The 25884-nt window shown below is 53.7% G+C and overlaps 1 protein-coding gene across 1 annotated transcript in view; it reads left to right on the forward strand.

Annotated features, from left to right (window-relative positions):
* The window catches only part of AGO2 (argonaute RISC catalytic component 2), a 103542-nt gene that overhangs the window by 76746 nt on the left and 912 nt on the right, over window positions 1-25884 (forward strand). Inside the window, exons 7-18 of the mRNA XM_069465947.1 lie at window positions 755-842; window positions 1784-1931; window positions 2675-2794; window positions 2897-3019; window positions 5579-5712; window positions 7430-7614; window positions 8883-9042; window positions 13435-13525; window positions 16699-16893; window positions 18218-18352; window positions 23015-23116; window positions 25423-25622. Of these exons, the coding sequence (XP_069322048.1) occupies window positions 755-842; window positions 1784-1931; window positions 2675-2794; window positions 2897-3019; window positions 5579-5712; window positions 7430-7614; window positions 8883-9042; window positions 13435-13525; window positions 16699-16893; window positions 18218-18352; window positions 23015-23116; window positions 25423-25622 (1681 nt within the window). The remainder of the gene's footprint in view (window positions 1-754; window positions 843-1783; window positions 1932-2674; window positions 2795-2896; window positions 3020-5578; window positions 5713-7429; window positions 7615-8882; window positions 9043-13434; window positions 13526-16698; window positions 16894-18217; window positions 18353-23014; window positions 23117-25422; window positions 25623-25884) is intronic.

A 25884-nucleotide genomic window follows, 5' to 3' on the forward strand; every position in this document is an offset into this window, starting at 1 on the left:
GCACAGAGGCGGAGACAGCCCACTTCACAGCAGGAACAACCGCTTCTAATAAGTACAACTTTGTGTACGGTGAGGAGCAGGTTGGTGCATGAGTAACGTCTGAGTCAAGATCTCAGGACTAGAGATGCCCTTTCAGAGAGCCGTGGTGAGGTTGTGACTGACACTTCGTAATGTGCTAGAACGTGAGGTGCATTTTCATTTGTGGCCACTTAAGCCCCACACAACCCGGGCAGCTGTTTGCCCCCATGCAGCCTGTTTTCCACTCCAGCTAGTGCAGACCCCCGGCTGCAGGGCCCATCCGGGGTCCTCCTGCCCATCAGCGTCTCCATGGCCGGTGCCCATTGCTCTGTCCAAAAGCCACACCCACTGCACCTGTCCTTTCTGAGGGCTGTCAGCAGTACCCAGTGTCACAGTCATGAGCGTGGGGGAGCACAGAACACCTCGGGGCAGGCACCGCACTCTCAGCTGAGCCCCAAGTGGTCTCCTGTGTGTGTGGACACTGTATCTTCACTCTTGTGGCCTTGGCCAAAAGTTTCGAGTTTCAGCTGTTTCTCGGGCGAAAGGCATCCCTGTAGGTGAGATGGGTCCTGCTGTGGTGTCTGTGGGGGCCGGGCCGTCAGCCCTGGGGGAGCCCTGCAGCTGCTCCAGCCCCCGTGTGACTCGGGTCTGTAGCCAGGGGCCCATGAGAGCGGAGCTCGCCCTTCAGACTCGAGGTGAAGCCCACACGCTGAGGCCTGCCCTTCTGTGTCACCAGGTCTAAAGGTGGAGATAACGCACTGTGGGCAGATGAAGAGGAAGTACCGTGTCTGCAACGTGACCCGCCGGCCCGCCAGCCACCAAACGTAAACCGGCTTGCTTTCATACTCTGTCGGCTCAGGCTCTCACTGTCTCTCAGGCTTCCAAACACTGGAGCAATGATTCTGCTGGAAAGGATCATCTCATTCTATTCTTAAATGCCAAAAGTATACCTTATATGGCTCAGTAGATTTCAAACTTCGCCTAATAAAATAAACTCAAATAATGAAATTCCACCCATGTGGTGGGCGGGGAGGACAGGGGCCCCTACCGTGTTTCCTTCCTAAAGCTCACAGGTGAGAGAAGGGTCTTTTGTGTGTGTTGTCCCGTCCTCGGTGCTGGAGGGTGGTGCGACGAGAGCTGAGCATCAGCGGAGGCCGCTGCCCCACCCCCCGCCCCCGGCTGATCCGCTGGGTGCCTCTGCCTTCTGCTGCGTGTGGCGTCAAGAACACGGTGTGGTATCCAGGTGCACGTAGTCATTCGCCTGGCTGCAGGAATGCTGTGATGTCTTACATACGTGTTCATTTTGGGGGGAAGTGATAGACTTGGTCCCCACGCCCCACGTGGGGTCCTCTGGGCACTTGGAGCCCTTGGCACATACATGACCTTTCAGGGTCACTGTGGTCTGCTGGAAGATGCACGGGCCTGGCTTCCTGGATTTGTCTTCATTTGTCCTGTGTCCTTTACGTACACTGTAGATGTGGTGGGTAATTTATGATTATTGTGTGTTATATACGTGTAGGTGTTTTTTATTTCCCACATCCAGAGGCAAAACAAGAATTTAGGGTCTCAGGAATATTCCAGATAATCCAAAAGATGTGATTTGGTTTTCACTCCTGGGAAGGGCTTTGAATGTTTGCTCCCCATACATCACCCTGAAAATGCAAGTACAACTATGAGCAGCCCTGGGTGCAGCGTGTAGGCGCTGGCGGTCTGTTCCTACGGAGCCCTGGCAAGTTCTTGGCCTGAGCTGCCTCTCTGCTCCCAGGTTCCCGCTGCAGCAGGAGAGCGGACAGACGGTAGAGTGCACGGTGGCCCAGTACTTCAAGGACAGGCACAAGCTGGTTCTGCGCTACCCCCACCTCCCATGTTTACAAGTCGGACAGGAGCAGAAACACACCTACCTTCCCTTGGAGGCAAGTAGCCCTCTTCCTTTGTGCCTACAGGGCTGGGAGCCCTGGGGCCGGGGCCACACTGCGTGGAGAACAGCCACGCCCTGGTCAGGTACAGTTGTCATCTCTGCTGCTGTAGGACCTTGGGTGCATTAATGGATTTGTCAAGCCTCAATTTTGCCTTTAATAAAATGGGATTCGTAGCTGTCTTGTAGGATTAGTAGGAGGATGGATTGAGATTGGGTATAATATGCCCAGCAGGTCCCTGGTAAGAGGAAATAAGTGCTCAATAAACACATTGTTTCTTCATTCACTTTTTGTCTAAGTTTAAGACTGTTTGAAAAAATGCTTGCCTTGGGGAAAGATCAAACACTGAAATCAGGCAATGCATTTGATGTCTTTCCTTCAGTGTTTTAGGTTCTCAGACTTTTTCTAATTCTGGTAGAGCCCTGTCCAGCAGGTCGACTTCTTTGCACCTGCAGCCAGTTTTGTGCTCACCTATTTCCCACTCACATCCTGTGAGGACAGAGAGAGTCCAGAGACTGTTGTCGGGACTGCCCTGTCCTGCCCACCTGGCAGGCTGGGCACCAGAAGGCCATGGAACACACTGGTGTTGGTGGGCACTTCACAGCCCATGGATGAGGAAGAGGAGCTGGTCCCAGGCATGCCAGGGCGCCAGCCCTCACACTCTGCCTCAGAGCCTCCTGCCAGCCACTGGCCCCTGGTTGTGCCCAGTGCGGTGCTGACACATGTCTGCATCTTCACAGGTCTGTAACATAGTGGCGGGACAGAGGTGTATTAAAAAATTGACGGACAATCAGACTTCAACCATGATCAGAGCGACTGCTAGGTCGGCGCCCGATCGGCAAGAAGAGATTAGCAAACTGGTGAGTGTCGGCCCCGGGGTGGGGACCCATGCGTTGGGCACACGTAGCTGCCAGAAAGAACAAAGACCCCGTCTGACTCTGCTGCTTTTTCCCCTTTTGCAGATGCGAAGTGCGAGTTTCAACACAGACCCATACGTGCGTGAATTTGGAATCATGGTCAAAGATGAGATGACAGATGTGACTGGGCGGGTCCTGCAGCCGCCCTCCATCCTGTACGGGGGCAGGGTACGTGCAGGCCGCTGGCGGGCTTGTGGGTGTTGGGCGCGCGTCCCCCGGCAGCCCGGTCGCCCTGAGCCATCGCCCGCGGCGCAGACCGTGTGCAGGGAACGGGGATTCTTCCCACTCTAGGCCGGACCTGGGATGTTATCGAGGAATGACTTTCCTTGGTCGTTTTCAGAGTTTTTCAGAATTATCCTTAATGTTTCTAAAAGTTAATCCTTATTATCAAAGTTTAGAAAGCACCATTCTTCATGTGGTGGGCACTCTACCAGTGTTGAACTACTTCCCAGAAGCCTGTACTGTTTTTCTATTCTTTAACTTCTGCTTGGTGTGGGTATTTGGTAGCAAACATGGCAGGTAGGATTTTTCTGCGTTTGTTTCTGCCAGTTTTACCTCTAGTTTCCGTCAGCGGGTAACCAAAGGTGTTGGGACTGCTGAGCGTGGCAGTGCCCGAGAAGTATCTCCTCCCACTCCCTCCTGGGCAGGCCCTCGGGCGCAGAGCTCAGCTCGCCGGGCAGGTGGGCGAGGGCTGGGGCCGCCACACCAGAAGGGACGCCCGGGGCTCTCTGGGGGCCTTGGCATCAGCCTTTGCCCATCGGCCATGTCGGTGGAAGGATTCCACCTGACTCCACACCCTTTTTACCTAGTGAAGTTTTACTCTAGTCCTTGAGACCTGGAGCAAGCTTTTATTCTTTTTGTGTTTTTTTTTCCTTATTTTATAAGTTGTTTTTTAATTGTTTTCGAATGTATAAAAGAATTCTAGGAAAAAATGTCTTTTTTCCCAGCTCTTAGTTGCCCTCTGAGGAAGCAGTTGGTGTTATCTTTCTCCTTTGTAAAATCGCCCAGGGATTATCCACGTATTCTTTCACCCTTTTTTGTTCATATAATGGTGTATTAAAGATACTTCTGTGCCTCGCTTTCCTCTTACTTAACATTTCCTTCTGGAGCCCACTGAGACCTTGCTGGTCCTTCCGTGCGGCTGTGAGATGCGAGCCCCTTCTTTGTGACTTGCTCGGCCGTCCACAGCGCGGGGCCTGCGTCCCTGTTGGTGGGCAGGAGGTTGCCGCCCGGGTCTCTGTAGGGGGGTTCTGAGCAAGGCCCGTTGGCCCCTCCTCAGCTCACGGGGAGAGGCCTGCGGCCCCTGAGGTGGAGCTTCGAGCCCAGCCATCCGTCACGGCCCTGCTCTGTCGGTTCCCTCAGCTTTCTGCCTCTCAGCAAAGACAGAGCCGTCTGGAAACAAAATAGCTCGTGTAATCCAACCTTGCAAAAATCTGGGAATTGTAGGGATTAAGAGAGCTTGTAATGTTTCCAAAGGAACACAGTTTTCTAGCTCCTTGAAACATTTTAATGGGAAGAAATACGACCCATCCCCTGCCCCACCTACCCCTGGTCCACTGTTAGAGCAAGAAACATCCCCTCAGCAAAGCGCTGTGTGTAGCCGGAGTTCTCAGCCGGGGTGGTTTTGCCCCCCCCCCCCCCCGCCCCCGGGCACATCTGGCAGTGTCTGGAGGCATTTTCCTCATCACAGCTCCGGGTGGGTGGGACGGACAGAGAGCCCACAGTGCCACAGTGCGCAGGGCAGCGGCCAGAATCCCCCAGCCCCGGTGGCAGGAGCACTGAGGTCGAGAAGGACATCTGTAGGAAGGTCCTGTTTCTGTTGAAACCACGTATGCGTCTCCAGGCAGGAGCCCCGGGCTGTCCGTGGTGGGCGTCTTGTGTAGGAGGAGGCTGGTGGGAGCAGGCAGCAGTTATAAAAGCACAGCAAACAAAAGCACTCGTCTCTATAATGCATCTGATTTTACAAGCTTTTATTTCTTTTGTAAGAAGATTGTTTGTGCTTAAAAAAAAAAAAAAAAGCCACCACAGAGTAAATGATAGCAATTCAGGCACGGCTGTGTCCTCCAACAGTGCCCACGGGCCTACAGCGGCCCCTCTGCCCCATCCTGGGCCCGCCCTTTCTGACCCGGCCCTTCTCCTTGGGAATCACCTGAAGGCCATTCAGACATTCCTCATGTGACGACGTTGGGGGCCGGTCCTTTCTAGTTGAGAGATGGCAAAACCAGGCAGATGCATGACTTCGTGTTTCCCCCTTCAAGTGGGAGCAGCTTCCGTTTCTCACATAGCAGCAGGCAGTGGCATGCCGAGTGGACATAGCTGTGGGCTTGGTCCTCGCTGGCCTCATGGCCCACTGGATGAAAATAAGGGAAAGCATTTTCTAGAACAGAAAGTCTTCCTGTAGCATTGCAAGGTGCTCCTGTTCTCCAGGCTACTCAAGGTTGAGTGGAGCTCAGGCCTCCCTGCCTTGCTGGCCGGGCCCCTGCACGCCCGCCTTTCCCCGCCTGGCCAGCCTCCATCCAGCTCTCTGTCTACCCTCTGCCATCCCCCACCCGCCTGTCCTGCAAACGTGTGCAGCGCAGGTCGACACAGGAGACGACACAACGGTGTAGTTCTTGCTCTTAAGAAGGAGCCATTGTTGGTCGGGGACCAACAGTGAGGGGAACCAAGTCCAGGGTTAGAGAAACATGTTTCCCATTTTTTCTTACCCTGAACTTTTTACCATTTCAGAATAAAGCGATTGCCACCCCTGTCCAGGGTGTCTGGGACATGAGGAACAAGCAGTTCCACACGGGCATTGAGATCAAGGTGTGGGCCATTGCGTGCTTCGCCCCGCAGCGCCAGTGCACGGAAGTCCATCTGAAGTAAGCCCACCGTGTGGCCAGCCTGGCCTCTGGGGGGGGAGCAGGCGACTGGCCCCTTTGAAGACTGGCCCTTGGGGTGGGTGGGTTTCTGATGTCAGGTCCCTCAGCCTTTTCCTTTCAAAGATCGGGCCAGGCAGGCAGGGCACATGGGCACCTGTGCCCCTCACCCCGGCCCCCGCAGGAAGGAGCACAGAGAAGCTGCGTGGACCACGCGCGAAGCAAACCAGGGTCCGAGGGAAGAGTTGAAATGTAGAGGCAAGAGAGAAAATCAGGTTCCGTGAAGTACATTATTTTTAAAAAAAACGCTTTAGTTTTGTATTTGTGTAAGTTAAGTGAGAAGGAGAATCTGAAGACAGGATGGGGCAGAGACAGTCAGATAGAGGTGGGGGGGGGGGCTGGGAGTATTTTCTTCCCTCCCCAGACAAGGGGAGTAATTAAAATAGGAGGAGAGACAGAGCTTTGGTGCATGCCCCTGCTACCTTCCCAGGTAGCTCAGGTCGGGGATCAGGCCCCCAGGAACCACGAGTACCATGAAGGGGGCTATCCGCACCCAGACACTCGCATGGCTCCTTCGGCAGGGTCAAGGGGTGTGGGGCTGACCGGGCCTGCCCCAGGGCAGGAATCACACAGCAGTGTGGCTCATGATTTTGTGCCAAACAAACTTCTAAGGGAACAGGAAGCTTTTGCTTCCCACTTTCTGGGGGCAGCAGGGAGGAGGGAGGACCCCAGGGCCTGTGAGGTGAAGCTGGTACTTGGCCGTTCCAGCAAGGGCTGATTTTGAAGGTGGCGGCTCTCCCAGCTGACGTGTGGGGCCGCCCTGTCCACGCTGCTGGCAGAGGAGCTGGAAACACAAAGAGGGTTTGGGAAACAAAGTTGAAGTAGGTGAACACTGGGTCTCTCCTGCCCTGTCTTCTGTCCATGGGCCTTTCCTTCTGCTTTCAGCTAGAACTAAAAGTGCAGACACACACACGCATACTCCTTTAACTGCTCCAGTGTACGGGAAATTGAACACTAACTGGCCAGAATGGGTCACAGTGGCCTCATCCTTATTGTAGAAAGTGACATGATTTTTAGTTTTCATCTTAAAATAGAAGCCGTTGATCTGTCTCTGTGCCCCACCCCAAGCTTCACAAGGCCGGCCGCTGCTAGCTGCTGGTGTTACTCTAGCTGTGGGCTGTTTTGTTTTTGCTCATGATTATGTCATCCAAGTCCGAGCTGTGCCCAGTGGAACAACTGGGGAAAATTCCAGAGGGACAGCTAGCTAGCACTTCCCTCCCTCCCTGACGATGCCTGGCCTTGTTCCGCGCCAGAACTCGAGTGAGGGGCAGCTCAGGCTGCTGGGCGGGCGGCAGCTGCTCTGTGCCTTGCTTTACAAGGACAGCGTCTTGTCACTGTGTGCGGGGAGTGTCACGGCCAATGAGGCAACACGAACCTGAGTTGAAGTCTGCTATTTTGTCGTGGCAGAGTAGCCACAGGTGACCTTCAGTAAACTTGCTTGTGTACGTTGAGCATGTTGAACCTTTCTCATGAGTTAGTGTGATTTAGGAGATGCAGCTTTGATTTCCGGCTTTCTGTAGGACTTAAGAACAACTTTGATGCTGACCTCAATAAAAGTGCTTTTAGCTTTATAAAAATCGTGCCTTTTATTTAGGGCCTCAGGTTGGCCTGAATTCTCTGCCGTTCGCCGTGTTTTAGTGACGTGAACCTCGTCCTGCAGGTCCTTCACCGAGCAGCTGCGGAAGATCTCAAGGGACGCCGGCATGCCCATCCAGGGCCAGCCGTGCTTCTGCAAGTACGCCCAGGGTGCAGACAGCGTGGAGCCCATGTTCCGGCACCTGAAGAACACGTATGCTGGCCTGCAGCTGGTGGTGGTCATCCTGCCTGGCAAAACCCCTGTGTACGGTAGGCGTCCGCAGTCCTGCCGGCTGTGGGAGCTGTCGCGTCTCCGTGGGTATCTGTTGCAACCTGAGGCCCTTTGTGTTTGTGCCACACTGAGGAGATGCTTATTTCGGGTGCATTCGTGAGCCCGAGAAAGAAGAGGCGGTGTCTGGTCACTGCCAAGCCCGTGTTCAGGGCCTCCCTCGTTGTCTGGTCTGGGGCCATAGTGAGGGACCCTCGGGCACAGAGCCCAGGACATGTGTAGGCGTCTTGTCTACCACACCACGCAAGAGTCACTGGTCCAAGTCTTTTATGCCAAAGGGCAGTGCACATTAATCCAGCTGAAATGTCCTGCACCCGCCCCCGGAGAGTACAGAGATAAGTCAGACCCAGCCTCTTTGTTCAGGAAGCTCCCAGGGTAGGAGGGAGAGACGTGCAGACAGGTGATTCCCACACAGTGAGGTGAGAGCTCTTTGCAGTCTGCTGAAAGCAGGGGAGGAGCCCAGAGGCACTGGTGGAGGGGTGTTGGAACTAGAACCTGTGGTGTTGGGGGCCGTGGGGCAGAGGGAAGCATCTAGGACATGGTGGTATTGCCCACATGATCTCCCGTCTAACCAGTGACGGATTACGGACACATAGAGGCCACACTTCTCCCCTCCAAGTTCAACATCCATAAAAAGAAGGAAAGAGAGAGCCATTGGCTTTTGCATCCTGTTAGTGTTATGCCAGGAGTCACTGTTTCCACAGAGCTGCCCAGTGAGCAGTTGACCAGTTGCTTCATGAAAGACTCCAGGAATAGAGGGGGTGGCACACAGCTCTTTGATGTTGGGCTTGCATTTGCCGAGGATTTTAAGGATGCCAGTGCTTTTATTTTTAACTACTGGAGCGTTTGCTTGTAGCCATGAGCTCTGAGATAGGAGGTTTCATTCCTGCTCAGGAATGCCGAGTCCTCTGCTCTGGCTGGGCTCTGCCCATCCCTGCTGGGGCCCTGGGTGTGTCACTTAAATGGTCTCGTTCATAAATGAGAGGAGTGAGATCCCCTTGCCCAGTGTCCCCTCCCGAGCGAGGCATGGCAGTGCAGAGGCAGGACTCCAGGTAGCTTGGCCAGGGACCCTCTCCGGGGCTAATTGCAGCTAGAGGGGGACGGAAGAAGCCCAAAGTGGCGGCTGTGGTTGCATGCTGGCACGCATTTCAGGTGGGTGGCAGGGGCCTGGTGACAGCTGCCACTCAGGGTCAGCTAAGGATGGGGTGCTAGCAAAAGCTGTTACATGTGCGCCCTTCCTGTCCCACAGCCGAGGTCAAGCGTGTGGGAGACACAGTGCTGGGGATGGCCACGCAGTGTGTGCAGATGAAGAACGTGCAGAGGACCACGCCGCAGACCCTGTCCAACCTCTGCTTGAAGATCAATGTCAAGCTGGGAGGTGTCAACAACATCCTGCTGCCCCAGGGCAGGTAAGACTGGTCCCTCCACTGCAATTCCAGGTGGGAGGGGGCGCGGCGCACAGGCAGCAGGGCAAGGAAGTTAGGCGCAGCCTGGCTGCCCATGGGGACCGGGGCATCTGCTTGTGGTTGATCCGTGGCCAGGTGTCCAGACAGGGATGAGGGCCACGACAGGGCTAGAAGAGAAGAGACTCCTCCCCAGTGCCAGTTGCTGTGGTCCCAGGACAGGAGTTGTGGGGCTGCGCCTCGAATGCAAGTGAGCAAGGGGCCCACCCAACTGGACAGAATGTGGGCTTCCCTGTCTCACCCCCTTGACCCTGGGGCAGCAGCTGCTGCATAGACCAAGGCATCCCCTACGCATCGAGAGCAAGTCTGGTCGTGGATGCTGCTTTGTGCTGGGACTTCGCATTTTGGACTGAAAAGCTCCTCGTAGGAGCACGCTGGTGGCAGGTCCCAGACTAGGGCAGGAAGGGTTGGCTGAGCACCTCAGAGGGCTGAGGCCTACGGGGGTGACCGAGCTGCACCTTCCTCAGGCACCCCCTGGGGCTGGTGTGCAGCCCCCTTGTTCAAGGGCAGGGCCAAGGCTAGCTTTTGTTCCTCCTCCAAGGCCGCCACCCACTGATGCAGGCAGACGGAGGTCTCCAGAATGACAGACATTTTCAAAGATGCCAGCAACTGGCATGAATGACAGCAGTGAAAACAAAGGCTCTGAAGACTGGGCCGCGAGTCAGATGTCGGTGAGGGAGGGGTAGCACGGTGGGCGGCCAGTGCTTCGCTTATCTAAGGAGCTCCTTGCAAGACAATGGGGCCGTGTGCTCATAAACCCTGCGTACGTCAAGGACGCACGGATGCCATGGCTCTCATACCATCATAGCGTTGCAAATCCTTAAGTCAAACCGTCGTGAGCTGAGTACCTTCTGTGCTGGGAAAGTGGCTATTGGCGAGCAGCACTTGTATGCAGAGAACTCCAGCCACCTGGGCTACCTCAGTGTCCTTGTGCCGCACCAGCACCACCCACCAGGCTTGCCCCACAGTGTCTGAGTCCCAAGGATCTACACTCCTGACAAGTTGCCGTGCACTGCTGGTGCGCTGGACCAGGGGACCACACTTTGAGAACCACCGAGTTACACTGTTAATTCAGCATTAACTGGAAAGACTCTCTTGAATTTGTGATAACATGGAAAAGAGCCTGGATTTAGAGTCAGACAGGTTTGAACTTGGGTACCGGCTCCGCGAAGCAGGATACTTTCACTCACACGAGTTCATGGGGATAGATGAGGGTTTGCCAGGAGCTGGAAGTGCTGTTTTGTCCGTCACCAGGCTCTGTTTACTGAGTGCGTGCTGTGTGCAAAGAGCTTGGGCCACAGGCTCTGAGCACAGAGACCTAAGTCCTCTGGTGGAGAGACCCCAACAGGATGTTCATAAATGTGATCCATGACACAAGACTTCACAGGTGCACAGCCGCGATGTGGGGGAGGGGCAGGAGCTCAGCGGGGTGAGGGTCTCCTGAGAAGGTGGCAGGTGTGCACAGTGCAGGTTCCCAGGGAGCAAGCGTGGACAGACACCTGTGGGAAGAGACCCCAGGCAGAGGGCACAGTCGTACGAGGCCCTGCAGTGGCAGCTGCCCGAGTGTGGGGCAGGAGACACCAAGGGGAAGAGGTCAGCGGAGGGTCCTGGGCACTGAGGGCAGCGTGTCCTGTGTCACGAGATGCTGGCAAGCCAGGTGTGGCCAGGTGTGAGGCCGGACCGTTGGTCTGGGCGATGTGGAGGTCATCGGTGACCTTGTTGCCGTGGCGCTGTAAAGTCTGACCAGAAGGGGTCTGGGCGCCGACGGGGGCAGCAGTGGGTTCTGGTGACGCAGGAGCTTTGCCTGAAGGCAGGCTTGGGGGTGAGGGGGATGCGTAGGCAGGGAGTGAGTCACACCTGTGCCTGTGAGTCAGGGATGCGGGTGGGGGGACAGGGGGAGAGCTCCAGTCTGACGGCTTTCAGAGGGTGGCTCATAGGACTGAGACGCAGTGCGGGGGCTCATCTTCTCTGGGCCATTGACCTCCACACAGTGGCGGTGGTGACAGTGATGACGTGGGAAGTACTCAGGTGCCTGCAAAGTGCCTCCAGGGGAGGGAGTAGCAAGCCGCTGCCTGAGGTGTGGGGGGCACCCCCTGCCGGAGCCCCAGGCTGTGGTTGGAGCCATGCTGGGGATTCTGCTTTCTGTGGAACTGACGTGTGCATTGCACGCATGAAGCGAACACAAAACCCTCTTCCCCTCCTGCCTCCACTCTGCCAGGGCACCCCCAAAAGGAGCATAGTGGGGTGGCGCTTGCACCCAGAGCAGGGTAAAGGCATCCCGGGGCTGCTATCTGTGGGAATCCCACCAAGGGCACTTCACAGGGCCAAGGTGAGCCTTGCTGCCGGGACCCCCTGCCAGGCCCTCCTGGCAGCCAAGGCAGCTGCAGAGTGATGGCACCTTGAGTGGAGGGATGCAGTGCTCAGCTTTTGTCGTGGTGGCTCCTGACTTAGGCCCTTACGTAGAAACACTGTTAGCTGAGTCCTGCTTCCAGAAATACGCACGTTTACCAGTTGATTCCACCTGTGAAGGTGACCAGAAGTGGAGACGCAGTTGGGAAATGGGTGCGGTGCTGTCTCCACAGCAGCTGCGTGGCCTGGGTGGTCCTCGTTGGGAGCCTGGGACCTCACTCATGGCAGCTCCACTCCCTAGTCCCCTCCAGGTTCTGGCCACAGGCCCTGAGACACTTGTAGGTATGAGCGCCCAACTTCACGGTGCCCCTAAAACTCGCTCTTCTTACCCATCTGCTGGCAGGTCACCAGCTTTTCAGGGTGCACAGGGTTCCTTGGGAGCAGACGGTGCCATGGAGGAAAGAAGGGCACCGCGAAGGGACACAGCAGGGATCACGTGCTGGGACATGGCACCTCGGTGCTGCTCCGGGCTGAGCAGGAACACCGAGGGGTGAGGGGAGGCGGGGCCCCGCAGCCAGGGCCCCAGGCAGGGATTCTGCACACCTGGAGCAGCATCTGCAAGGCTGGGAGAGGCTCTCGAGTCCCTGTGTGCTGATGTCCTGAGCCAGCCCTGGAACCCGATCGTCTCGTCAGCTGGTCTTGGTGTTCAGAGGAACCAAACCCTCAACCCATTCAGTCGCAGAGAATCCTCTTCTTGGCTGTCTTTGTCTCTGTCCAGGAGTGGCAGTATCTCCCAGTTCCTGGCGATAACCCCAGTCCTTCATGCAGAAAAACAAAATTTCTTTAGGCACCAAAGGGTAGAAGTGGGGCTGGCCAGTTGAGAAAAATTAGAGGAAGGTGGCAGGTGTTAACTCCATGCAGACACCCTGCCCGTGACCACACTCCCCAGGGCAGGGGGAGGACTCGGGGCCCACAAGGGGCAGGGGCTGGCAGGCGGGAAGAGCAAGCGTGGTAACCACAGCGGCAGTGGAGCATGTATGTCTGTGGCCAGGTCTGGAGTAGCTCTTGGCGCACATTCCGCCCTCACAGGCACCCCCAGAGGGAGGTGCTGTCGTCGTCTCCATCTCTCAGAAGAGAAAGAGAGGTGCAGGGAGAGCTGTGGAACACACGGCAGCGGGGGCCCCTGACTGTGAGTGCTGCCATCTCAGGAAGTGGCACTAGGACACTCAGCGAGGAAGGTTCTCAACAGGGGTGGTTTTGCCCCCAGGGAATGTGTGGCAATGTCGAGAGACATTTGGGGGTGTCAGGACTTGGGGGGTGCTATAGGCACTGGTGGGTAGAGGCCAAAGATGCCATTAAAGACTTTCCCCCCAACAAAGAATGACCCGGCCCCGGTGTGCCGAGGCTGAGAAACCAGGAGTATCATCAAGCACAGCTGCGATCTGGAGGTCAAGTAACAGACCATGGGACTTTTGGGGGTAATTTTTTTACTTTGGAAATATTCAAGTATTTACAAAGGTAGAACTTCGGCAACAGCGAACCCTCGTGGGCTTGAACCCCGGCCTTGGCAGCCTTCAGCCCTGGCTGTCTGGCCTGGGGTACGCTCCACGCAGGCTCCCCAAACCTGCGGTATTCTGAAGCAGATTTCAGACCTTATATTGTTTAGTCTATGAGACTTTATATATTACTGTAAAAAGGTAAGGATTCTTTTTTTTCTGTTTACCTTTCTCCTTGAGACAGGGTCTTGCACTGTCACCAGGCTGGAATGCAGTGGCTCACTGTGGCCTCAAACTGATGGCCTCAAGCGATCCCACCTCAGCCTCCCAAAGTGCTAGGCTCTCGGGCATGAGCGTCATGCCCAGCATAGGATTCTTTTCAAAAATATGACCACAATACACTTACCGCTCCAAAAGGTGATGATGGCACCTGCTGTCATCAGAGGTCCAGGCTGTGGCCCTTCTTGGCTTCTGACAGCTCTTCTCCTTGCAGGCCTCCAGTGTTCCAGCAGCCCGTCATCTTCCTGGGAGCAGACGTCACTCACCCACCTGCTGGGGACGGGAAGAAGCCCTCCATCGCTGCCGTGAGTGCCCACGCTTTCTCCTGGGTCCTCTGTGCGTGCCGTGCTGCTCTGTGCTGGACCCACAGCCCTCCCGAGGTCCCGCTGCAGGAATAGGGCCGGGGGTTCCTTCCTGAAAGGCATGAAATGAAGCTTGCTAAAGTGCAGCCGGGGCAGTCAGGGTCTCCTGGCACATAGGTGTGGAGAGGACACTAGATGTGGCATAAAATAAGTCCTAGGAAGCAGTGAGAGTTGGTACCTGAGCACTGTCCCAAAGCGCGGCACCAGACCCCGCCGGGTCTGCCAGCATGGACAGCCTGCTGGGAGGGGCAGTCGCACCTGCACGCAGGTGACACCTGATAGCTTCTTGGCCTGCGGGGGCAGATTCTGGGCCTCATTCGAATATTTTGTTTTTTGTTACAGTATATTAAATGTAACATAAACAGTAAAGTTAAAAGTCCACCCTTCTTTCTCTACCCTGTTTCCAGTCTCTTAAAGGCAACTGTTGTTATTAACTATATTTTTATTTTTATTTTTTATTGTTTTGAAACAAGGTCTTGCTCTGTCACCCAGGCTGGAGTATAGTGGTGTGATCGTAGCTCACGGCAGCCTCTAACTCCTGGGCTCAAGTGATCCTCCCATGTCACCCTTCTGGGTAGCTGGGACTGCAGGCATGCACCACCATTCCTGGCTAATTTTTTTTTATATAAATTTTTTACAGAGATGGGGTCTTGCTGTGTTGCCCAGGCTGGTCTTGCACTCCTGGCCTCAAGGGATCCTCCCTCCTCGGCCTTACAAAGGGCTGGCATTACAGGCGTGAGCCACTGCACCCAACCAAACCATCTTTTTTTTTTTTTTTCCAGAGTATTACAGGAGTACAAATGTTTTTGGCTACATGGGTCACTCTTGTAATGCTTGAGTCAAGTTAAAAGTGTGCCCATCACCCAGATAGTGTTCATTGTACCCGTTAGGTATTAGGTAGGTTTTCGCGTATCCACTCCTGCCACCTCCGCAGGCCATCTTTTAAAAAGCATGTGAGCTGGCCTCAAGTGTAGCGCTGTTCCGGGTTTTGTGAGCGTGGTGAGGTGGGAGCGGGGCCACCGCCTGGACTCAGGGTGGTGGTTGCGGCGATGCACGCGGCGCTTTGCACCCCGCCCTCTGTTCACTTACTGGAAAGGCGCAGGGTGATTGTTCTCTAGAGGGGGCAGTGTAATTGCCATCATGCCCTTTTGTTTAAAAGGACAGAACCAAACCACGAATGCTTAATAGTCTGGTTTTTAAACTTTGGAATGCAGAGAGCAAAGGATGTTGACTCACAGTTGTCCTTGACTGGGGACCGTGGTGTCGTGTGGTGATGGAGCCATGTGGTGGGACGGAAGCGTTGGGCTTGTATTCCAGTGGTCTGTCGGACCCCCCGGGGCCTGTCCCCACGAGTGCCTTCTGGGATGCTTGTAGATCCCCCTGGGATGCCCTGGCCTCCCCGGCAGAAGTGCCTCAGAGAGAGGCCTGGGCAGAAACTGGAACCCTAACCCCCTGCTCGTGGGGGCCTGTGGGGCTAGTGACAGCCTTGGGTGTGGGGACCCCCCAGCTCCCTGCACTAAGCGTGAAAACACTGGCTGTGGGCTCAGCCCTGAACCTCAGACAGGCTTGAGCCATATTTTCCGCCGTTTCACTTGGGCAATCTCGCTTAACATCTGTGAACTTTCATGTTAAATGAGGAAGTGAATATTGACCTCCTATTATGAAGTGTCGTAGTTGAGCTCCTGGCGTAGTGCCTGGCACACAGTAGATACTCAGAAACTGTTAACGTTACTCTTTGATTAGTCCAGAGGGAATGTGGGGCGAGATAATCTATCTGGGGCATGCGGGAGCCAGATGAGCTGCCCTGGGTGGAGGAAAACCAACGCATGACAGGTTCTTTGGTGTTATTCAGAGGCCACACTTCCTCCAGTAAATTAGTGTCACGTAAAGTAATTCCTGCCACTTGGCCCAACAGTCGCAGCCCCACCACTTCCTGTGCACACAGCATCTCTCATCGCACTGAACATCTTCCAGGCCTTTCCTCATTTGATCAGCGAATACCGGCGCACAGGGCTCCCCGGCCGAGCCGCGTGCTGGGGTGCAGGGGAGGGCACAGGCTCCAAGCAGCCCGCCAGGTCCTCCAGTGCTGGTGGCCAGCGGCTCACAGGGCTGTGCCCTTGTCCTGTTCCTGCATCACCTCACCGGGTCCCTGGTGGCTTTTGGTTTTCTGAACAAACGTTGTGTAGCATCGAACCATGTCTCTGATTTTAAAGGCTTAGCCCGATTTATTCGAGTTTTCAGGAACAGAGAAATCTGTGTTTTTCCCCCATCCCCACATTTCTCGATCACTGGGAGCAGATTTCTGTTTATGTTAATGTTTTTCTGTTTATCCCAACTCGAAACATTTCAGAATCTATTTATTTTTCTCTTGGTTTGAGAGAAAAATGTTATAGCCCAAGTCAGGACCAAGGATATAGAACATGTGGGAGAATTAGGTTGGGGGGAAAGGTGTTCTATAAGGATTTCCAAAGAAGGCAGATGGCCAAGAAATAGTTTCTATTTTTCAGTGACACAAAAGGAGGTTTTTCCCCTCGATGTTTTTCAAACTTTGGGGAATTCGCCTTCCCCAGCCAGGAGGTGGAAAGGCACAGGGAGGGTCTGGCCAGGCCTCACGGCCCAGTCCCCTGACAAAGAGACTGCAGTCCGCTCTCTTTGTTCTCCCTGGCTGGCACCTTCAGGCAACTGTATGCAAGGCCAGCTTGCCTCTGGGCTGCTCTGCCATTGCTAGGGACCAAAATTCTGGGGTACTGCGTGTGGATGCGCAAATGGCTTCTTTGGAAGAGGGATGTGCCTTGAAAACACTAGGGACACTGTCACCAGCTGCTTTCTTTGCACTGATTAATTCAACCACATCTGATCACAAGCAGAGTAAGGTTCTGAATAATCTGTTTTTTATTATACACCTTGAGGCAAACTTATATGCCTTAAAACATATTTATAAATACTCCTGCCAGACACTCAACAGAGAGCGGAAAGGCGAGCTCACAGCCAGCTGTGGCACCTGTGCCCAGTCCAGGGTGGAGGTGCTCGTGTCCGTCCCTGGGCCCTGCTGCAGCACACGCCCGGAACGGGGAGCTTTCGGGAGCTCTTGACCGGGCTCTTCTCGTGTCCCGCAGGTGGTGGGCAGCATGGACGCCCACCCCAACCGCTACTGCGCCACCGTGCGTGTGCAGCAGCACCGGCAGGAGATCATCCAGGACCTGGCCGCCATGGTCCGCGAGCTGCTCATCCAGTTCTACAAGTCCACACGCTTCAAGCCCACCCGCATCATCTTCTACCGCGACGGAGTCTCTGAGGGCCAGTTCCAGCAGGTGGGCGCCTCGTTGAGCCCCCTCTCCCCTGCTTCTCCAGTGTCTTTAATTCCCACCGTGCACAGAACCTCTTCCCCGGTTGACCAGTGAAACAGATGATGCAGTTTATTTTCTGCCCCACAGTTGATCTGGTCACAGTGTGGAAGGTGGGTCGGGAGGAGACGGGAGATGGGTCGTCTGGACACTGGCACGAGTTGGGCCCGCCATGCTGAGGCAGGACAGAGGAAGAGGTGGAGAGATGGGTGTGTGCTTGGGGACCAAGAGGCGAGGGAGAGGGCTGTGCGTCTGGCCGAGGGCCCACATGCAGCAGTTGTCCGGGTGCTCTGCAAGGGTCGGGGCTTTGCGTGGTGGGTGGTTGAGAGCTGTACAGGGACACCTGTCTGCAGTGTGAGGTGCAGGCTGGAGGGCCCGTGCAGGGCGGCGGGATGAGGGCTGTTGCGTGGGGCTAGCCGGGGGTGGCCACTGTGGGATGTGGAGAGAGTGGCAGGCCACACGTGGGTTACTGCCATGTCTGGGAGGGCAGGGGAGTCATCACAGATATGGGGGAGTGAGTGGGGAGGGGATTTCTTCGTTCTCTTTGGTTAAAAGCACCTGTGTCACTCTCAGGTCACAGTGACCTGTGGGCAGTCATAAATCCATCCTGGCCTGGAACTTGGGCCATTGGTGCCCAGGATGCCCTCCCCAGCGGCCAAGGCTGCCGCCGCCTCTGCCTCGCTCCACTTCCCCACCAGGTGCCCCCGGGAGGCGTTAGCAGGGAGGGTAGAAGTAAGGCACAGGCCATACCTGGTGAGGGTGCAGCTGAGGTGTTTGAGCACCGGCCCGCCCTGACCACCAGACTGGATGGCCCAGGCCAAGGCACACGCACATCGGCCTTCCTGGGCCAGCGGGGAGCAGCGGCTGGGACTCCTGAGGCCTGTGGTGTCCTGGGAGAACAGAATGGACGCTCCCTGAGCAGCTGGCGTTTCCTGGCCAGAGCCTGTGTTTCTGGGGCAGCTGCTGTGCTGCGCCTTCTCAGTCCAGCTTCCCGGCTGCCTCTTCGCAGAACCTTCTGGGCTCCCTCCAGTGGGAAATGTTCTCCCTCCTCTGAGCTCCCAGCCCTCTGACCCTGCACCACAGGCCTCCCCGTGAGAGGGGAGGTTTCTGCCTTTCTCTGTTCTCAGCACATGTGAACAGACACACTCGGTGGGAATCACCACAACTAGGTTTTCTGAACCCAGAACCCAAGACATATTTTTGAGACATTGTAACCCAGCGTTTAATTAGGCCCATTGCTAACATAAAACATAATCTGTAAACATGTTTCTTCTCCCCTCCTTTCCCTTAGGTTCTCCACCACGAGTTACTGGCCATCCGCGAGGCCTGTATCAAGCTAGAGAAAGACTACCAGCCAGGAATCACGTTCATCGTGGTGCAGAAGAGGCACCACACCAGGCTGTTCTGTACCGACAAGAACGAGCGGGTGAGTTTCCCGTGACTCACGCACGGTGCACGTTCCTGGTGGACGCGGTCATTTCAGAGTCCAGGGGCCCCTCTCCCCTCAGCCCTGCACCCTGAGCCACACTCTCGACCCTGCTGGCTACCAGTGCCATGTCCCAGGTTCTTGGGAGACTGTCCTCCAAGGGGCTTCATGGGGACCGAGCCTTAGGCACCAGAGAAGGGCTCTCCTCGGTTTGGTGAGAAATCTTAATTGGTAAGTCCTGTAGGTCTGGGACAAGTCCAGGTGAGATGTCATTTATCTAATAAATTACACAAAGAGGCGGCTCTGAAAAAGAGCCAGTTAGAATGCATGGCAGGGGACTGTGCAGTCCCAAAGATGGGCAGAGCGGAGTGAGCTGGGACCCCCAGGAGGTCAGCCTGGCTAGCGAGAAGGTGGTGCTGAGAGTTTGTTCAGCAGAGCGGAGAGGAGGCAAGAGGTGGCAGGTTCCTCTCACAGGTGCTCTGGGAGGAGCAGGAGAATGGGAAGGGACAAGGTTTGTAGACAGGACAGCTGAGAATTCTCCACAGCTGAAGAAAGACAGGAGTCCTCGGATCAAAAGTGTCTTCTCCATGTTCCTGACAGGATAAGTAAAAATAAATCCACATCTAGATACACTGTCCTAAGCTGCACAACATCAAAGTAGCCACCTAAGAAAAGAGACCCTGCCCAGAAAGAAGAGACCTTACATTCACGACTGGCAGCCCTGGAACTGGACACAGAAGGGCCAGAAGTCACCAGGTTGGTGTCCACTCAGCACCAGGGGAGAGTAACCCCGAGTGTCAGGGCACAGGGGGTGCTGCCTGTGTGAGCAGAAGGCAAACAGAAGGCAAGCGTTGTCACAAGAAAAGGGGACACTTTGTCACTATAAAAGGAGTGATTCACCAAGAGGATACAGCAACGAGGAACTTGAGTGTACCTAACACCGTTACCTAAAATTATATGAAGAAACAAAAATAAAGCAAAAATTAACAGAATTTTAAAGAGAAATTTGCAAACCCACCATCAAAGAGGGATATTTCAATATACCTCTATCAGAAACGGAAACAGGCAAACATGAGTAAAAACCGAAAATTGGAAGGGTTAAACGAACAAGCCAGATCTAATAGAATCCTGCCTACAAGCTGGGCGCAGTGGCTTTCACCTATAGTCTCATCTGCTCAGAGACTAAAATGGAAGAATCGCTTGAGGCCAGGAGCTTGAGACCAGCCTGAGCAACGTAGCAATACCCTGTCTCTAAAAAAAAATTTTTTTTTTAAGTTAGCCAGGTGTGCCTGTAGTCCCAGCTACTTGGGAGGCAGAGGCAGGAGGATTGCTTGAGCCCAGGAATTTGAGGTTGCAGTGAGCTTTGATGCTGTGATTGTGCCACTGCACTGCAGCCTGGGTGACAGAGCAAGACCCTGTCTCTTTGGAAAAAGGAGAGGCTCAGGCTCAGGTGCGTTCAAGATTTGGCTTTACCCATAATCCACTGCCAAGGCTGAGGAAGGCCGTGTTGCTGGGGGTGCAGTGGGTGTCTGTGCTGCTTCACAAGAGGTGCTAAAGGCTGCCCTCATCACAGTGGCCTTGCACGTGGAATTCGTGAAGCTGCTAATGCCTTGGACACACGCCAAGCCCATTCTCTGTTTGTTTGCATCTGACTGTGATGAGCATGTGTATGTCACATCCGTGGAGGCCCTTTGGGGTGAACACCAAATCAACGTAATTAAGGTTGATGACAACAAGAAACCAGGGTAAGTAGGTAATCCTGTGTAAAACTGACCGAGGGAAAAACCTATAGAGTAGTTGTTTACAGCTGTGTAGTAATTAAGGACTGGCAAAAATTCTTAGGCTAACGATGCCATTGAAGAGTACTTCAAATGCAAGAAATGAACAGATAAAACTTTGGTTCACATTTAAAACAACAAAAACAAGAATGCTGCCGCATGCAGACAGCTGAGCTCACGTGGAAGGATTCTGACAGTTGGCCTCTTACCAGGACAAAGGCAGTCGGAGATTTTCAGACTTCAGTCTTTTATAAACCATATTTTTTGATCATTATGCAATTAAATTTTAAATCAGCAGTAAAAACAAAGTTTAAGAATGCTTGAAATTTGCAGTCCACTTCTAGGTAGCTCATGCATCAAACATGTAACAAAAATAGAAACTGCAGAGTTCTTAGAACTGAACAAAAGCAAAAGGACGTCATATCAACTTCATGCAGTGCAGTTAAAACAGTGCCGTAAAACAAAAATGACAACAATAAAATAAGCCTAAGTAAAGACCCCGGGAGGATGGAAAGAAGAGCCCTCAGGCCTTGGGAGCTTGTGGACTGGGGCAAGGAGACAATGGGGCTCCAAAGTCAGGGACACCTGCTATCACCACACACCCCACGTCCCTATCCCAGGATGGAAAATACTGGAGCAGAGAATGAAGCAGCAACAGAGCAGATTAACAAAATCAAAACCTACTTTGAAAATACATCAACCTAGCAAGACTCAACAAGGAAAAAAAAGGGAACACTTATATCAGTATTAGGAGCAAAACAAGAACTCTAACTACAGAAAAGGTATCACTGTGTAAAGCATAATGGGCTATTGTTAACAATTTTATGCCAATAAACCTGGAAACTTAAATATACAAACAGATGTTTATGGAATTACATAAATACCAAAATTACCAAAATCAGCTCAAAAGGATAATCCAGTAATCATTTTTATAATAAAAAAAGGACTCCCAACCCACAAGGTATTAGACACAGAGAGTTTTATCGGCAAGCTTTACCAAACCTTCAAGAATAGACAACCCTAAAGTGTGGCAGAGAACAGGCGAGGGGGCAGGGGGTGTGTCACTGAGCTTAGTTTACGAGGGTAATGCAGACATGTTCACAGCTAAGTCTCACCGAATCTTCGAGGAATAATGTTGTATGAAGTGTCTCAGAGAGCGGGAAAGAGGGGAAAGCGTCACCTGACGTTGTGAGCTGAGTCTGTAGCACCAAGCTGGCGGGGACAGTGGATGCTGTGTTGTGGTTAGGGCTGCAGGGTCTGGAGCAGACCACTGGGGCCTAAACCCAGCCCCTGAATGTTCCGGCACTTGACCTTGAGCTGCCCCTGAGCCTCGAGCTGCCTCCTGTACCGCCTGCGGAAGGATGTTGAGAGGATTCGCCACGTGAGCGCATGCTCAGCGCTTCGCCCAGTCCTTGTCACAGAGTAGATGCGTTATTATGAAGAAACTCTCATATGTTGTCAAGGTGAATACAGACTGATGACCGACTTGGAATGCAGTTTGGCGGTTCTAGGAATCTATCCTGGAGACACTAAGCGTGCCTGTATTCAAGGAGATGTGTACATGAGGACATGTATGGGTTGGATGCGGTGGCTCATGTCTATAATCCCAGCAACACAGGAGCCTGAGGCAGGAGGATCACTAGATCCCAAGAGTTTGAGACCAGCCTGCGCAACATACTGAGACCCTGTCTCAAAAAATAAATAAATAAAAGTAAATTTAAAATTTCAAATAAATTAAAATGAAAACTGAGAGTTATCTGTCCACAGACAGGAGAAAAGCTTGTGACATATTCATATATTAGCATTCTGTGCAGCAATGGAAATTAATAAACTATCAAATGGATACATCTCAAAATTATAATATTGAACAAAAAAAGCAAGTAGCAGAATATGTAAATGTGATCCATGTGTACAGTTTTAAAATCTACAAAGCAATGAAATACAGTGCTAATGGAGACTTGACGATGTCGCAAAAATTTAGAAGTACGCGTAGGAAGAATAAAGCCTACATTTGCGACTGCACCAGGGAAGAGGAGAGGGAGGACAGGATCTAGAAGAGAGACAAAGGGAACCGCTATTTTCAAATATCTTATCTCTTTAAAAAAATCTTAAGGTTTAAAAAGAAAGGTTGACGAGAAGTAAAATAATAAACCTAAAGCTACAAGGGGTTGGGGGGGGGGGTTCACCGGAGATTCTTTTTTTAACGGATATTTGAAATATTATGCAACTTGAAATCCATCAGGGCTCGCTCCCTGGCTGGGGGCAGGCGCGTGGGTGTGGGCGCTGTGCTGCTGCCGGGACGCTGCTGCTCTTCGCGGACTTTCTGATCCAAGCTCGTAAACGAGTAGTTACCTTGTTTCATCGTCGTGTTCCTTACCCGCACTCCAGCCTCCTGGGCGGTCTCTCATGAAGCTGCCCTGCTGGGTGGTGGCCGTGAGCAAAGCCTTAGAAACTCCTGACAGCTCTGAGAGCATCCTGGCTCCTCCGCCCTGGACGCTGGTGTGTTTGTGCTCGGAGGTGCCCAACCCCCAGTTTGGCTTTAGATTTGTATGTCAGTCACACTTTTCAATTGGACCTCAAATAAAAATAGCACACATAACACTGAAGAACCCTTAGGGTAAAGGGCTACACCTAATTCCCACACCTGCGTGAGATGTGAAAAGTAACCCAGCCCAAATGGGAGGTTAACTAATTTAACTTGGGTTGTTAACACGTGGTAACATTTTATTTTAACACAATACAACTGAGCATGTGTATTAGCCAATTTAAAAGTTTCAAAACATGTTAGCTTCCAGCCATGCCGGCGGGGTGGCTGCCAATTTGCTAGCTTGCTTTGCCTCGCTGGTCCCTGGCCGTGTCTAACGAGATACCTATGTTGCCAAAGGTTGGGAAAAGTGGAAACATTCCAGCGGGCACGACTGTGGACACGAAAATCACCCACCCTACTGAGTTTGACTTCTACCTGTGTAGTCACGCAGGCATCCAGGTAAGCACAGGGGGGTCCCCTTTGGATAGAGTCCCGTGTGCGGTGCCGTCCGCACACTGGGCTGTGGTCATCACGTGGGGCGGGTGTGAGCAGCACAGAAAGGGCTCCGGGGAGGAGAGACAGGAGGTTAAGTGGGGAACTGGAAAGACTCCGGGCTGTGTCGGGCGCTGGGAAGGAAGGAGCCCCAGGTGTTGCGGTGCAGGGTTGGGGTGCAGGGTCGGGGTAGTCGGCCTGGGCCTCCCAAAGGAAAGTCCCATTTAGATGAGATCTGGGCAGAAGTAGCAGTTAAATGCCAAGGCCAGGGCACTTTGGGGAGACGTGGAGTGTTGTGGCACTGGAGCTTGGGGGCTAGAAGATGAGATCTGAGTGGGAGTGAGACACCCAGGGCTACCGTGGGGAGGAGTGGCGTGTGGGGGGCCCCTGGAAGCTGCTGCAGGGGGGACACTCGGCATCAGTTCATGGGCACTTGGCGCAGTCAGCCTCTCGCTCCCCTGCTGCAGGGTTGCTGCTGGCCAGGCATTAGCCAAGCACTGGGCAGTGTGTGGTTGGTTATCACCTCGAGACTCTCCTGGCCCCCCCAGTGAGTAGACCACGTCTGACTGAGGGCTGTTCCGCCTGAGCGCGACCACTGCAGAGGTGCCACGTCCGTCGTAGGAGCTGATCCACCGGGCTTTGCGGCGCCTCAGATAGGCTCCTTGAGACAGGAGGAGCCTCGGTTGTGTGCCTGTCACTGCCTTTCAGAGAGCTTGATCGTAGGGGGCTTTTGGTTTTTCAAAGTATGAGGAAGGACTTAAATATCCCTCCCCCAGGATTTGAATCTACAGTTTGAGAATTTGCTGTGAACTTTATACATACTCTTAATACTCCCTTGGAAATGTCTGAAACCCCTCATCGGTCACACAGCCCACAGCCTTCTTTGGTGCCGCCGAAAGCTGAGAATGATTTTTTTTTGTGCGCCCCCTCCCGACTTTTTTTTTGAGACAGAGTCTCGCTCTGTCACCCTGGGTAGAGCGCAGTGGTGTCATCATAGCTCACTGCAGCCTCCAGCTACTCCTGGGCTCAAGGGATCCTCTTGCCTCAGCCTCCCGAGTAGCTGGGACTATAGGTGTGCATTACTACGTCCGACTAAGTTTTCTAATTTTAGTAGAGACAGGGTCTCGCTCTTGCTCAGGCTGGTTTTGAACTCCTGAGCTCAAGTGATCCTCCCGCCTCTGCCTCCCAGAGTGCTAGGATTACGGGAGTGAGCCACCGCGCCCTGCCAATTTTTGCATTTTTGAAGGGTTGTTAAAAGAATAGGCAACCATGAGCAGGAAGGTTTTTACACCATTTTTTGGTGCACAGCATCCATCCCAGCATTGGCTTGCTCTGTCGGGGCTGGCGCCCTCACAGCGTGTCCCCTCTTGCTCCTGGCGTCCCTTCTGGTGAGGGGAGCCCTCGTCCTCCAGGGCCTCTTGGGCTTGTTTTCTGGGCAAACTCTTTGCCTTGAGTTTTCTGCCCAGAAACTTTCTGATGGGGGTACTTCTGGTGAGACGTTGAGGGTGGGCCCAGGAGGGAGGGCCCAGCTGCTGTCGTTGCTGAGTCCTCAGCAGACTGACGCGGGCTCAGCTGCCACGTCGCTGCCCCCAGCCCAGGACCACCACCAATTAAATGCCAGGAAGTGGGTGCCAGAGCGTGGGGGGGGGTGGCCGTCAGGGCACAAGAACTCTCTACCGCCTGCTAGTACCCAGGGCCTCAGCACAGGGTTAGACATGGAACAGGCGGCAGTGCTGGGCTGGACGGGGCGGGGCGGAAGGAGCTCGAGGGCTGGCAGGAAGGGTGGGAGGTGAGGCAGGCAGGTGGGAGTGACAAGGGCTCCCTGGGAGCACTGCCTTCTGCAGCATGAGCCACCTTGGACGCCCTGGTGGAATAACCAGCTCCTGCTGCTTTTGTTTCAGAAGATTTCAAACTACGAAAAACAGTGCTCACATTCAAACATAAAATAGTGCTCATGTTACTATATAGCTTTCATTGGAGGGTTCTTTTCTTGCCATTAATAAAGAAAACATTGTAGAAGACCTAATATACACAAGTACGCTGCCCTCAGTATAGCCATTTTTAATATTGCTTTATCTCTGTTATGATTTGTCTATGTGTAAGTAAGTGCACGTATAGTTTATATTTTACCAACACGGAGCCATTTAATATATATGGTTCTGATGCATTTTTAATAACGTAAGTATCTTTTTGTCATTAAATATACTTCTACAGCATCCTCCTTAAAGATCTCAGGGCAGGTCCAACTCTCTGATCCTTTGATCTGCTTTTAGGGGACAAGCCGGCCTTCGCACTATCACGTCCTTTGGGATGACAATCGTTTCTCTTCCGATGAGCTACAGATTCTAACCTACCAGCTGTGTCACACCTATGTGCGCTGCACGCGCTCTGTGTCCATCCCTGCGCCAGCTTACTACGCTCACCTGGTGGCCTTCCGGGCCAGGTACCACCTGGTGGATAAGGAGCATGACAGGTGAGCAGCATGTCTGCCTACGAGTTGTGGCACAGGCACCAACAGCTGCTTTTCCAGAAGGGCAGGCAGCAGCAGGGCCACAGGGCCAGAGCCGACTATGAGACAGATCCCTCTGAATGCCAGCGTCTCTGTGGCCACGTGTTGGCTGTGTGGCCTTCACGCTGCTCTCCCCTGCGCAGATGTCCTAACGTAGTTACGGAAGCGCTGCCTTGTGGTGCGTTAACAGCCACTTAGTCTCATGCTGTCTGTGTCTCTGTCTCGT

This window comes from Eulemur rufifrons, chromosome 3 (genome assembly GCF_041146395.1).
Source record: "Eulemur rufifrons isolate Redbay chromosome 3, OSU_ERuf_1, whole genome shotgun sequence".
NCBI lineage: Eukaryota > Metazoa > Chordata > Mammalia > Primates > Lemuridae > Eulemur > Eulemur rufifrons.